General features: G+C 42.1%; 1 protein-coding gene across 1 annotated transcript in view; it reads right to left on the bottom strand.

Annotated features, from left to right (window-relative positions):
* The window catches only part of selenof (selenoprotein F), a 53,462-nt gene that overhangs the window by 10,236 nt on the left and 28,166 nt on the right, over positions 1-15,060 (bottom strand). Inside the window, exons 3-4 of the mRNA XM_067989876.1 lie at positions 10,982-11,045; positions 861-910 (exon numbers count right to left, since the gene is read on the bottom strand). Of these exons, the coding sequence (XP_067845977.1) occupies positions 861-910; positions 10,982-11,045 (114 nt within the window). The remainder of the gene's footprint in view (positions 1-860; positions 911-10,981; positions 11,046-15,060) is intronic.

A 15,060-nucleotide genomic window follows, 5' to 3' on the forward strand; every position in this document is an offset into this window, starting at 1 on the left:
CAGGGAAGTGGGATTAATTGGACAGCTCTTTTAGAGCCGGCACAGGTATGATGGACTGAATGGCCTCCTGCTGTGCTGTATGATTCCATGAGTCACAGTTCATAGTTCTTGACCTTCTTGAGACTCAAGGATAGGATTTCTGCAGAGAAGCAGTAATTACATAGCACAAAGCTTTCATTTGCACATACTCCTATCTGACCTCTTCACATCTGTTAAAATATAAAAGTGTACACATTTGGCCTTCTAATAAATATTTTCAAATGTGACATTTTGCAATAGGTTAGACAGATTTTAATTGTTGTTTGCTGCTGTCACCACACAGCAATGTTAGAAAATTAAATATTCCTTTTGTATACGTGTTTATTTGTGACTTTCACCAAAAATCCTGACATTTGCAACCATGACCAAGAATTGAAGAACTGGCAGTGGAAAGAAACTATTCATTGTGAGGAATCAAACACACAACAGTGATTTTACAGTAGTCTCAAGTTGAAGGAGAGTTTGCTGAACTCCCACAATGACACTCACTGGCAGCTCAGTTTGTTGTTCATGTTTACCCAGTCAAGTCCCCTCTTGCTAATTAGGTACCAGTTGAAAAGTTAACAGAAGTCCTGTGCAAATTAATAGCCGCTGTTTACAGAAACCACACTGTGGCCCTGAGTTTAAGAAAGATGAATGACCATTCCTCCTACTGCTGGCCTTTGATTAAGGACTGGTTGCAGGAGGCTGACTTGTTGGCTGATAAATGATAAAAACAGAACATTTTGTTGTGGCAACCCGAGACAATTCTATCTTGATAAAAGGTGAGCCATTCTTAAAGGATAGACTGTCATATCCACACAAGTTAAAAAAAAAGTTACCTTGATCTGCAGACCCTTGAACATCTTGGGCTTATCACCTCTGACAAAAGCTGGAAAAGAAATTTAAAAACAAAAGTCAACCGAGTATTCAGTGAACTTTGTCGACAAAATGTTTTTTTTTACCCTGGTCAGTTTACTAGATTATATAAAATCAAACTGTTTAATTATCTTATTGTAAATCAGTATATCAAAATACTTTTAACATATTGATCCATGTAATTTGTTGTTTCCCAATAGCATACAAAAGTAGCTGCACAATACAATTCATTCCCTATTAAATGTTTTGGGCCATTTTCTGTCTCTACTGCACAAAATGCAGTAGTTTTGCAATATAATTCAATTGTGGCAATCTAATTAATGTGTGGTTTACGCCTCTTGCAGAATGCAAAAAGCCTAATTTCACGTGGGTACTCACAAATCACATGTATCAGGTCGATAAACTAATAAGCAGGGAAGACCAGCGAACTAGACAGATAGATCCTGAATAGGATTATTCAAATATAGCTGCATTTTCTCCAATTGGGGGACAGTTCAAATTTGGACGCGTTCATCGTTTTAACTGGTGTTCACATTCAAAGGCGTTATGTTCCTGGTGTTGAACTGGCAAGCAGCATCTCAAGTCACAATACAAAAGGTAAATGAGTATTGAGCAAGTAGTGCTTTAAGTTGGGATGGGATTATGTCAACATTCTCTGGCAATTTAATTTAAGAGTACATATTGGTCCAGCAGTGACATTTAGACTTAACTAAAATGCTCACCCTCAGTTTAGAAGCATGACTAAATTATAAGGCTTCTTATGGAAGACATTCATGCATTGAAGGCAGGGTAGTGAAGAGGCAGGAGGCTAATACCTCATTTCAAATGTTTGAGTTATGATCTTTCTGGATGGATGAATTTAGATGGGTCAAATAGCCTTCTTGCTCCATTATTATCTTGTGATATATGGTAGGATAAAGCCCTGGAGTCTACTGAAGGATGCAACTCGAGCTTCAAATAAAAGTAACGTCAATAAATTCAAGCCAGCATGGGTTTGCAAAAGGCAGGTTTCATGCAGCAAACTTATTGGAATTTTCTGAGGATGCAACAAACACAAAAGGGGTTGCTGGCAGACATTGTCTGGTTGGTTTTGAATGGTCACCTTTGGGTGGGGGCAATTGAAGGGTTCTCATGTGCTCTGTACAGATCAGTAAGGTGGTTTATAATCACTAGCTGCCAAGTGGGAAAACTCTCCAGTGGCTGGAGTCGTACCTAGCACAAAGGAAGATGGTAGTGGTTGTTGGAGGCCAATCATCGCAGCTCCAGGAATTCCTCAGGGCAGTGTCCTTGGCCCAACCATCTTCAGCTGCTTCATCAATGACCTTCCCTCCATCATAAGGTCAGAAATGGGGATATTCGCTGACGATTGCACAGTGTTCAGTTCCATTCGCAACCCCTCAAATAATGAAGCAGTCTGTGCCCGCATGCAGCGAGACCTGGACAACATCCAGGATTGGGCTAATAAGTGGCAAGTAACATTTGCGCCAGACAAGTGCCAGGCAATGACCGTCTCCAACAAGAGTCTAACCACCTCCCCTTGACATTCAACGGCATTACCATCACCGAAGTCCCCACCAACAACATCCTGGGGGCGGGGGTCACCAATGACGAGAAACTTACCTGGACCAGCCACAGAACTACCGTGGCTACAACAGCAGGTCAGAGGCTGGGTATTCTGCGGCGAGCAACTCACCTCCTGACTCCCCAAAGCCTTTCCACCATCTACAAGGCACAAGTCGGGAGTGTTCCTTCATCGTCACTGAGTCAAAATCCTGGAACTCCCTTCTTGACAGCACTGTGGGAGAACCTTCACAACACAAACTGCAGCGGTTCAAGACGGCTCACCACCACATTCTCCAGGGCAATTAGGGATGGGCAATAAATGCTGGCCTCGCCAGCGACGTCCACATCCCATGAACGAATAAAAAAAAAAGTGTGATGGAACACTCTCCACTTGCTTGGATGAATGCAGCTCCAACAACAATCAAGAAGCTCGACACCATCCAGGACAAAGCAGGGCACTTGATCGGCACCCCATCCACCACCCTAAACATTCACTCCCTTCACCACCAGCGCACAGTGGCTGCAGTGTGTACCATCCAGAGGATGCACTGCAGCAACTCGCCAAGGCTTCTTCGGCAGCACCTCCCAAACCCGCGACCTCTACCACCTAGAAGGACAAGGGCAGCAGGCACATGGGAACAACACCACCTGCACGTTCCCCTTCAAGTCACACACCATCCCGACTTGGAAGTATATCGCCGTTGGGTCAAAATCCTGGAACCCCCTACCTAACAGCACTGTGGGAGAACCTTCACCACACGGACTGCATCGGTTCAAGGCGACGGCTCACCACTACCTTCTCCAGGGCAATTAGGGATGGGCAATAAATGTTGGCCTTGCCAGCGACGCCCACATCCCATGAACTAATAAAAAGAAAAGTCAATGAGAAAGGAGCACCACCAACTAAGTGCTAACCAACTATTGGAACCGTTGCTATAGAAATCATTCCACAGTAAAAATGGGACAGTTTCTGCAGGACATGGGAGCTAGTGTCTGGTGTTGTAATATAAATTGGGAGGTGGGGTAAGGAGAAAGAGAAGCAGTGTGGGGCAGGAGGGAAGAAATCAGATAATATTGGCATTTACAAATCCATTTACTATTGTATTGCATTAGAATTTTAAAAAAGGACAGAAATAGGGCCTAAAAAAATCTGAATTTATGCAGAATATACTTTCAATGTTGAAGCAGAATAATGTTAGTGATGCTGTTCTGTAATCTAAGATGACCATGTATGTATGCACTGTAAACAAGTGCACAATGTCATTCAAAATGTAACACATAATCAGGTCTGTGTACGAAAGCAATACAGTCAACTGGAAATCTTTCCAAGCGCACATTATTGCACTAAATGTTGCAATTTCTTTAAGGTATGATCAATGGAAATGCAGCTTTCCTCCCACAGGCAAATTAATGGAATCATTCTCCCATTTCTAAAGACAAAATTTTAATCAATATAAATTACCACACATCCTTCAGGCTGGTTCTTTTCCAAGACAAATGTCTCCACGCTAATAAATATACAGCACTTCAAAACTGGCAATAGATAACATTACTCCCATAATACTTTCTAATTTGCATTTTGCTTAAACAGTCAGATAAACTACTCTTAAAATAATATTGTAACAAAACAAATGAGATTAGAGCTAAACAGGTATTGTGTAACTGTACATACGAGTGGATTTTCTTCATTATATGGATTATTACATTTTAATGTCTATGTATGTACACACACACACACACACACACACACACACGACACAAAAGGGACTCAAAATAAATAACTGTAAAAACTCAAAATAGTATAGCATGAACATAGAACTGTTAGCCTGTATGCCTCCTTCTACTTCATAGAACAGATTCAGCAACAATCAAGTTGAAATGCAACACCTGATCCTCAAAAGAGAAGAATTTCAGAAATCTAAAGTGGTAAAAAAAAAATTCACATCCACTATGTCCTCATTAAAGTGCTGTGATAGGAGTCAAGTTATTTTATTAAAATGCCAAAATGTCAAACATTGTAAATGTTTGAATCTTGATTGGTTTAGTGAGAATAATGAATCCATCTTACTCTTGATAGGAAGACAAGAGCGCATCAAAATCTACTTGCTGACCCCAGTTCAATGACAAAGAAGATTATAGAAACCTTTGCCGTGACAATCAGATCAAACTATGGCAAATGCAAGGTAAATGGTCAGAAGCTAAGGCTGTGGAGTTGCAGATACATACTAACAGGCATCACACGAGACAGTTCTGCACAGAATTAAAGGCCCAATTTATGGCCCACATCACGATATGGTGGTATCAGTAAAGAGCAGAGATGGTGGATGATTGATAATGGATCGAGAGCCAATACGCCAACAAAACATAAAGCACTTTGAGGAGTTGCTGTTGTCTTTTGCTGCGGAAGCATTGGACCACATCAACAGTGGCATCTTGCGGGATATCTTGGATGCTCCACCAACCTTTGGGGAAATAGAGGCCATCTATGAAGACTGGCAAAAAGCCTTGATGGCAATCCTGGTGAGATTTACAAGATTGGATGTAGAGCTTTTATTGAGTACCTGCACAACCTGTTCTGTCTAATCTGGAGAGAGGAAAAGGTCCCATAGGACCTAAAGGATGCAATCATCATCAAGATATCTTAAGTACAAATGAGAGAAGTCTGACTGCGGTAACTATCGGGGCATCTCGCTTCTATCTCTAAGTGGTAAGATTCAGTCGGACTCTTCTTCATTGCCTGCTCCTGATTATAGTGGACAGGACGTTTAGGAATCACAATGTGGCAACAGGGTTAGCTGAATGATCAGGGACATGATCTTTGGTCTCCGCCAAATTCTGGAGAAGTGCAGGCAGCAAAATCAAGACCTACATATGGCATTTGCTGACTTAATCAAAGTTTCCGTTGCTGTCAGCCAGGACACTAGAGAATTATGAGGAAATTGGGTTTTCCAAGGAAGTTCTTGTTGATTCTGAAACTGTTCCACGGTGGGATACGTGGCAGAGTGTATATTGACGGTACTATGTGCAAATGGTTCCCTGTTTTGAATGGTGTGAAGCAAGGATGTGACCTGGGTCTTGCTCTATTCTCACTCTTTTATGCGGCTACGCAAGAGGGACCTTCAGGTAGGATTTGGGATATAAATCCGCACAACGGGGAAATTGTTCGATCTATTGAGTCTGTGAGCATTGACTAAAGTCTCCAAACAAATTATACAAGAATTTTTGTATGCTTATGACGGCGCCCTTGTGGCACATTCCGAAGAGGACCGTCAGTTAGTGATGGATAGATTTGCAGCTTCCATTAGTAGCTACGGGCCTACTGAAGAAGATTTAAGTAATGCATCAACCAGCTCCTGGAATGACACGTTAGACCATCGATCACTATTGACAATACTCAATTGAATGTGGTCAGTTCGCCTATCTTGCAAGTGTATTATCTGATGATGCAAGGGTCGATAAGAAAGTGATGGCTCGCATTCAGAGAGCAAACGTGGCCTTTGGTAGACTGTCCAAGCGTATTTGCAATCAGCACGGTATCAAGGTTGCCATTAAATTGAAGTTTTAAAAGGCGGTTGTCCCTGCCAATCTCCTGTATGGATGTGAAACGTGGACATTATGGAAACCATAAAGTCAACAGCTGAAAGATTTCACCAAAGACACCGTTGCACCTTACTTCATACCTGGTGGTAGACAAGATCACTAACAACAAAGTACTGCAACGTGCTGACAGCATTAGCATGGAGGCTACGATAATCAATGCACCAGAAATTGCACTACACAAGACAAAAAGGTTATAACAATACTTTGCTACTAAAAAGGGACTCATCAATCCAGAAACACAATTTTCAACAAAGAAACTTCTGAGTTTAATTCACAATTTTTTTTCGTAAAAGGCAGATTAGTTATTTTAAATGTGCACAATCAAACCAATCCAAATTGGATTTGCATGTGGTAAAACTGCTCTATTGTTTTTCCGCACTATTTGGATGGCAACCTGGAATACGGATGTGATTGAATGATCACAGTTCACAAACTTAAGTTTCCTTTTACTGCAGATAAAATTGTTTAAAGACAATATTGATAATTTTTAAAAATCTTTGTTGTGTAGTTAAAAAAAGGCTTCAAAGTTAGCTACAAAAGCTAACAATGTAATCCCCATTATTTCAACATCCTCACACCACTCATACACCAATGTTATGATTTTCTGTGCACTCTACAGGAAACAAATAACCTAGTGGGAGTCATCAGATATTGAAATCAAATCACAATTAAGATGTATGCTGAAAGAATCACTGATGACAAGAGTTCCACAGTTCAATACAGCCTAAAAATAACACTTCAGAAGCTGTGGTTTTCTTTATTTGACCTTCAGATAATATCACTTTCTCTCAGTACAAACAAGTCAGGCATTTGGTCCAAATAAGATGAAGCAAGTTTAACCCAGGAATATCTGTACTGCACCTCAAACACAGAAAAGGTTAGCAAAAAAAGGTTTCTCCTGCTCTCTGCCTTACATCACTTACATTCCATTTTATATCCATGTCCCCTCATTCCAGATCCCTCGACCACCAGAAAAGTCTGTGTCTAGCTGCCTTGCCCATCCCTGCATTATATTAAACACCCCACCAGATCACCCATTCTAATAAAAACAGCCATAATTTTCCAACTCTCTTTCTAATTTCACTTCCTCATACCAGGCAGAATCCTAGTGAATCTACACTGTACCCTCTCTATTGCCCAAAACAGTACACAGTACACCAACTGTTGCCTTACTAAGGTTTGGAAATTAATTTACCATCACATCTGACTTGTATATTCTATATCTCTTACCATTGAAGCCTAGTATTTGATTAGCTTTTTAGCCCCTGTCCTGAACCCCCAAAATCCTCTGCTCTTCCACACTCACCCTTCCTCCAAAGCATAATTAACTTTTTTTAAAAATAAGGTACTAAATCACATTTACTGACACTAAATTCCATCTGACACATATTTTGCTCATTCCACTATCAAAATCAATATCCCGTTGCAGCTTCATTTGGTACTCAGAATTATTTACTATGGCTTCTATTTTAGTATAATCTACAAATTTGGACACAACTCCCTCTAGCCCTATATCAAAATCATTGATGTATATAGTGAACAGAAGTAGTTTCAGAACAGGACCCTGTGGGACAATGCTAGTCAGGAGAAATTACCCTTAACTTCTACTCTACATTTCATCCCTTCTAACCAGTTTTTAATTCAATTCGCTACCCTTCCCCTAATTCCATGCTCCTTAAAATCTTCTCTAATAGTGTCCTGTGTGGTACCTTTTCAAAGTCCATGTGCATCACATCCAGCGCATTAGCTCCATCCACCTTATAGGAACATGGGAATTGCTAGACAAAACAAAATCAAGTTCCATCTAATCCGCCTTCCACCATCATGGTAGTTGCATGATACAAGGACCGCACAGTCCTCGTGGAGATGAAGTCCCGTCTTCGCACTGAGGACACCATCCAACGTGTTGTGTGGCACTACCAGAGTGCTAAATGGGATAGATTCAGAACAGATCTAGCAGCTCAAAACTGGGCATCCATGAGGCGCTGTGGGCCATCAGCAGCAGCAAAATTGTATTCCAGCACAATCTGTAACCTCATGGCCCGGCATATTCCTCACTCTACCATTACCAACAAGCCAGGAGATCAACCCTGGTTCAATGAGGAGTGTAGAAGAGCATGCCAGGAGCAGCACCAGGCGTACCTAAAAATGAGGTGCCAACCTGGTGAAGCTACAACTCAGGACTACATGCATGCTAAACAGCGGAAGCAACATGCTATAGACAGAGCTAAGCGATTCCACAACCAACGGATCAGATCAAAGCTCTGCAGTCCTGCCACATCCAGTCGTGAATGGTGGTGGACAATTAAACAACTAACGGGAGGAGGAGGCTCTGCAAACATCCCCATCCACAATGATGGCGGAGTCCAGCACGTGAGTGCAAAAGACAAGGCTGAAGCGTTTGCAACCATCTTCAGCCAGAAGTGCCGAGTGGATGATCCATCTCGGCCTCCTCCCGATATCCCCACCATCACGGAAGCCAGTCTTCGGCCAATTCGATTCACTCCACATGATATCAAGAAACGGCTGAGTGCATTGGATACAGCAAAGGCTATGGGCCCCAACAACATCCCAGCTGTAGTGCTGAAGACTTGTGCTCCAGAACTAGCTGCGCCTCTAGCTAAGCTGTTCCAGTACAGCTACAACACTGGCATCTACCCGACAATGTGGAAAATTGCCCAGGTATGTCCTGTCCACAAAAAGCAGGACAAATCCAATCCGGCCAATTACCGCCCCATCAGTCTACTCTCAATCATCAGCAAAGTGATGGAAGGTGTCGTCGACAGTGCTATCAAGCGGCACTTACTCACCAATAACCTGCTCACCGATGCTCAGTTTGGGTTCCGCGAGGACTACTCGGCTCCAGACCTCATTACAGCCTTGGTCCAAACATGGACAAAAGAGCTGAATTCCAGAGGTGAGGTGAGAGTGACTGCCCTTGACATCAAGGCAGCATTTGACCGAGTGTGGCACCAAGGAGCCCTAGTAAAACTGAAGTCAATGGGAATCAGGGGGAAAACTCTCCAGTGGCTGGAGTCATACCTAGTACAAACGAATATGGTAGTGGTTGTTGGAGGCCAATCATCTCAGCCCCAGGACATTGCTGCAGGAGTTCCTCAGGGCAGTGTCCTTGGCCCAAACATCTTCAGCTGCTTCATCAATGACCTTCCTTCCATCATAAGGTCAGAAATGGGGATGTTTGCTGATGACTGCACAGTGTTCAGTTCCATTCACAACCCCTAAAATAATGAAGCAGTCCGAGCCCGCATGCAGCAAGACCTGGACAACATCCAGGCTTGGGCTCATAAGTGGCAAGTAACATTCGCGCCAGATAAGTGCCAGGCAATGACCATCTCCAACAAGAGAGAGTCTAACCACCTCCCCTTGACATTCAACGGCATTACCATCGCCGAATCCCCCACCATCAACATCCTGGGGGTCACCATTGACCAGAAACTTAACTGGACCAGCCATATAAATACTGTGGCTACGAGAGCAGGTCAGAGGCTGGGTATTCTGTGGCGAGTGACTCACCTCCTGACTCCCCAAAGCCTTTCCACCATCCACAAGGCACAAGTCAGGAGTGTGATGGAATACTCTCCACTTGCTTGGATGAGTGCAGCTCCAACACTCAAGAAGCTCGACACCATCCAAGATAAAGCAGCCCGCTTGATTGGCACCCCACCCACCACCCTAAACATTCACTCCCTTCACCACCGGCGCACTGCGCCTGCAGTGTGTACCATCCACAGGATGCACTGCAACAACTCACCAAGGCTTCTTCGACAGCACCTCCCAAACCCGCGACCTCTACCACCTAGAAGGACAAGGGCAGCAGGCATGTGGGAACAACACCACCTGCACGTTCCCCTCCAAGTCACACACCATCCCGACTTGGAAATATATTGCTGTTCCTTCATTGTCGCTGGGTCAAAATCCTGGAACTCCCTTCCTAACAGCACTGTGGGAGTACCGTCACCACACGGACTGCAGCGGTTCAAGAAGGCGGCTCACCACCACCTTCTCGAGGGCAATTAGGGATGGGCAATAAATGTCGGCCTTGCCAGCGACGCCCACATCCCGTGAACGAATAAAAAAAAAATGTTAATGGAGTTGTTGATTAATCATGGCAATCAATCTCTATCAATTAGTCTACAACAGACCCAGACAGGAAAACCCCAGTGGTGGAAAACTTTTGAGAAGAACAGTCTGCCATGTCAAATCTCTGCCCTCTTCAAAAACCTCTTTTAGGGCCCACCTTTTCAACTGCATTTTCAGCCACCTTGCTCAGAGTTGGGAATGGAAAGTGCTTGATTTTAGGACAGTTATATTTTATGGGTTTCCTAATTGTTCCAATGCCTAGCACTTCTTTTTTAAAAACCTATGCGTAGCCACTCTGAAGCTTAATGCTGGCCAGTAAATGCTATGAGGAAGAAAGGAACATGCATTTGTAAAGAATCTTTCATATCCTCAGTACATACCAAAGTGCATCACAACCAATGAATTACTTTTGAAGTGTAGTCACTGTGTCATTTGCAGACAAACATGTTAGCCAATTTACACACAGCAAGGAGAGGAATAATCAGTTTCGGTGGTGTTGTTTGAAGAATGAATGTTGTCTTGGACACTGGGAGAATTGTCAACCTAGATTTCTGTGCTCAAGTTCTGGAGTGGGGCTTCAACCCACAATCTTCTGACAAAACTGCTACTACTGAGCCAACGTGACATAACAGTTTAAAAAATTCTTACACAGTTTGTAAGCTATCAGACCAATGAAGGATTTCTGTGCAAAAAAGTTGAAATTTATATGTACATGTTGATATTTAATTAGTAAGATCTGCAGTGATGTTTTGTTGAATACATTAAAATTAAGATAAATGTGGTTTAGGAATTTATACAATGTGTGGTTTTATTCACTTACCCTGGACTTGGGGGAACCTCCCCAATTTTCATCCACATACTTCAAGGACAGCTCCAGCGTACAGCTGATAGAAAAAACAAAGCAGTAGGCATCAAACAACAACGCATTTATTTAATAGAGGCCTCAAGCCTCTATTAATCAGTACAATAAACATAAGATTGTGCAAATATTTTAATCACTTCATATTTTGTATTATTCAGAGTGATAGCCATATATGAGCCATCCTTTAGTAATGTAATTACTGCAGTGTCACACCAGTAAGCTATGACTGCAGCACTTCATAGTCTGGCTCTCATGGTCAAATGGTACTGTAGACCCACAAAAATGTATGTCTATGATTCTACTATTAGGATAACGGATCCAGTTTTGTAACACAAATGCAGAGAGCTGGTCCAGCAGCGTTTCTCTCTGAGGGTCTGTATAAAATGAGACCCCAGTCTGCCCATGGTGGCAGGAGTTTAGTAAATGGCATCGAGCTCCCAATACTGGAAGAAGTACTTGCGAATATGAAAGGCTTTTATAGAAACATTTTTTCTGTCAAAAAGTTGAGACATTATTTAGATTCAAGGCAAGAAACTCCAACAACCGATCAAAGGCATAATCTGAAAGCCCACCACAAAGCCCTTCTTTGATTTAGCTTATGACTAGGTGCTACTGTCTGCTCTCATGTAAAAAAAATGGAAACACAAAAATTTATAATTTGGTGAAACAAAAAAAAGAGATGTTTTTCTGCTGGTTGCCTAGATCTTTGGAATCAGTACCTGCAGTTTTTATTATTTGGACATCTCTGCTGTCGACAATGGTCTGTGGGCTTTATCCAACCCATGAGCCCTGGCAATCATACCCATGGCGGCCAGGCAATGCTGCCTTAAATTTCTTATTCGCTAGCTTGTCACGTTTGAGTTTCATGGGCTTAGAGGTTTGGAAAGGGCTGCCTACAGCTGTTGCCTTATTGGATAAATCTTAAATCAGGACACAAACCAGATCACAAAGTATCAATAGCTTGATACATGCAAATTAATGTAACCATTGAATTAAATGCTTATACACCTAAATGGCCCACAAAGATAAAACAGCATACACTCCTGCTTAGTAACCCAGACAGATTTGTAACCACTATGATAATCTGCAGATTTTCAAAGATGCAATTTCAAAAGTGCAGATGAATGTGTCACATTGCATCTTTGATGAGTACATTCTACAACAAGGCAGTATGAATATGGAAATCTTGTCATGTTCCTGAAAAGAATACTGTATCACATTGATGCATTTCATCTCTGAGGAATGTAGCACCCAGGGGCACAAGAAATAATTTATTGTCTAGCATCCAATTATACAGCAACATATTTTACTACATGACCAATGGGCATTGAACAGTAATTTCATAGCTGCAGCTGGAAGCAATTAGATAATGCAGGTAATGTGCAATGGCATGCATTTTGTCAATTTGCTTTTTGTTTAAGCTGGTACCTTCATATCCCAGCAACATCTCCCCTGCTCATCAATGACAGTGCTCAGCTATGGATATCAACTAAGCAGACAAAAATCCAATTGTACTCGACAAAGAAAATTGATCTTTACAGGGTTTTCTATCAGACTTAATACAAAAATAAACAGGGAAGAAAACACCATAGAGTAGAACACGCAATATAAAATATTAAATTGAAGGCAATTCAATTCCAGCAATAAAACTTTTATTCTCAACTATTTGTGGTTGCCCAACAATTCATGTATTCTGGCTGCAAACCAAGTAGCTATTGTTCATCTTATTACCAGGCTTTCAAGTCAAGACTCTGCAAAGACCAAAAAATCATAAGTAATGAAATGAAATTACATTAAGTAATTTGAACCAATCATCCGATAAAACCAGGTAACCTTTGTTCCCACTTTCCTCTCATCGTGAATTTTCCACTCTACTTTTTTTGACTTTGAAAAGTGATGAAATTTAATAAAATAATGAAATCCTGAGAATAAAAGGGCAATCATTCTTTTAATGGGGGAATACATGAAAGGAACTCCAGTTACTTAGCTACAAAACCAATATTACAAGGCCACAAGGCGCTCTAGTGTGTTAAGTTTCTGTGTGTAGTTTAAGACCTTACTAAAATAGGCAAGAGATTTGTTAAATGCTGCTGTACACTTCTATGGCTGCAACTGACCATTAACCAGCGTTTGGTGGTCATTTACAGCATTAAAAAAGACATTACAATTACATTGTGTGCAATATCACTTGCCAAAATTCTATACCAACATTAAAGATTAGCAACCAGCATCTAGCAAATGCAACATGTCTTTCTAACTCACAAGTATGAATTGTTACTTTTATACGTCCCAATTAAAGTCCAATTGTGTTAGAACAGAACAGTTTGAATTCACGCTGTGACGACACAAACCTGTTCTCTATGCTTCTTATATTTGAAATACAAATGACTAATTTAATCAGCTGCATTTCTTACTGTGTATAAGAGGGACATTTGTAGAGTCTACTGGCTTGATAGTGTTTTCAGAAACAATACATCAGTTGTGAATTTCTGTTTTAAATGTCACTGGGCAACAATCACAATGGAACAATGGCAGTACAAAACATCCAGCTGCTCAATTTTAACCCCAATAAATGAACTGTATCCTGGATAAACATTAATCTATGATGGATTTCTGAGAGACTGCTTCATTTTAAAAAAAATGCAGCCAATACATCGTTACATCTATGTAAGACTGTTACAGCATGTAACAAATATTAATTCAATTACAACACGTGATCAATAAATGGCAATAAAGGTAATACAAATGGGTACCAGAACTTAATGCTGCATGGAGAACTTCTGTGGTGAAGGAGTTAAGCGAAACACAAAGGAAGTTAAACAATTGCAGATGCAAAGTGGAAAACTCTATCCTCCAACTTCACCCTTGCCCCTGTAGATTTCACCCACACTATTCACTAGCAGCATACAAATCAGTGTGTTGTGCACAGCTTACTTCACAAATGTTGCTTAAAGGGTGTAACATTCGCACCCTCACTGCACTTTGCGAGGTTTGCCTGTTGCTACACGTACAAAGGTGTAGGCAGCAGAAATATAATATAGGTAAGATGGTGTCAGAGCCTCTGCTGGCACACAAATCCATCCTCCCCCTGCTCCACCAGAAATACTGGAAATAATATCTTCTTCATCCAGTTGCACGCTTACTGCCCAGGGGTGCCAATCAAGTAGCCCGCTTGATTGGCATCCCATCCACCACCCTAAACATTCACTCCCTTCACCACCGGTGCACCATGGCTGCAGTGTGTACCATTCACAGGATGCACTGCAGCAACTTGCCAAGGCTTCTTCGACAGCACCTCCCAAACCCACGACCTTTACCATCTAGAAGGACAAGGGCAGCGGGCACATGGGAACACCACCACCTGCACATTACCCTCCAAGTCACACACCATCCTGACTTGGAAATATATCGCCGTTCCTTCATAATCACTGGGTCAAAACTCTGGAACTCCCTTCGTAACAGCACTGTGGGAGAACCTTCACCGCACGGACTGCAGCGGTTCAAGAAGGCGGCTCACCACCACCTTCTCGAGGGCAATTAGGTTTGGGCAACAAATGCTGGCCTTGCCAGCGACGCCCACATCCCACGAACAAATGAAAAACTTGTTTGCATTGATGGCTGATAAAGCCAGTCAACCTCTCTTCACGCCCCCCCACCCCCGCACCCTGCCACCCCTCCAACACCCCCCACACACACCATCCCATCCTTATACACATCCCCCACCACCACCCCACGCCCCCTCCCTCCTCAACTAGGCAGATTCTATGGCCAGAGATTAAAATCACAATTGTAATTTTTGATTAACTGTACATGCACCAGATTGCACAAATGGGGATTTTTTCTTAAGTGTTGCCACTGGTTCATGCAATTCACCCTGTAATGTAAACGAGAACGAGCACAGATTCCAAAGTACTGGGAGTAAACACACATTATGGAACCAGTTCAAGTGGAAGTGGGTCTGCAATATAACTGTGGGATTAAGCTGCCATCTCCATTGATGTTTAATTCGTATTACCCTCATGAGAGCACTAACAAAT

This window comes from Heptranchias perlo, chromosome 9 (genome assembly GCF_035084215.1).
Source record: "Heptranchias perlo isolate sHepPer1 chromosome 9, sHepPer1.hap1, whole genome shotgun sequence".
Taxonomy (NCBI): domain Eukaryota; kingdom Metazoa; phylum Chordata; class Chondrichthyes; order Hexanchiformes; family Hexanchidae; genus Heptranchias; species Heptranchias perlo.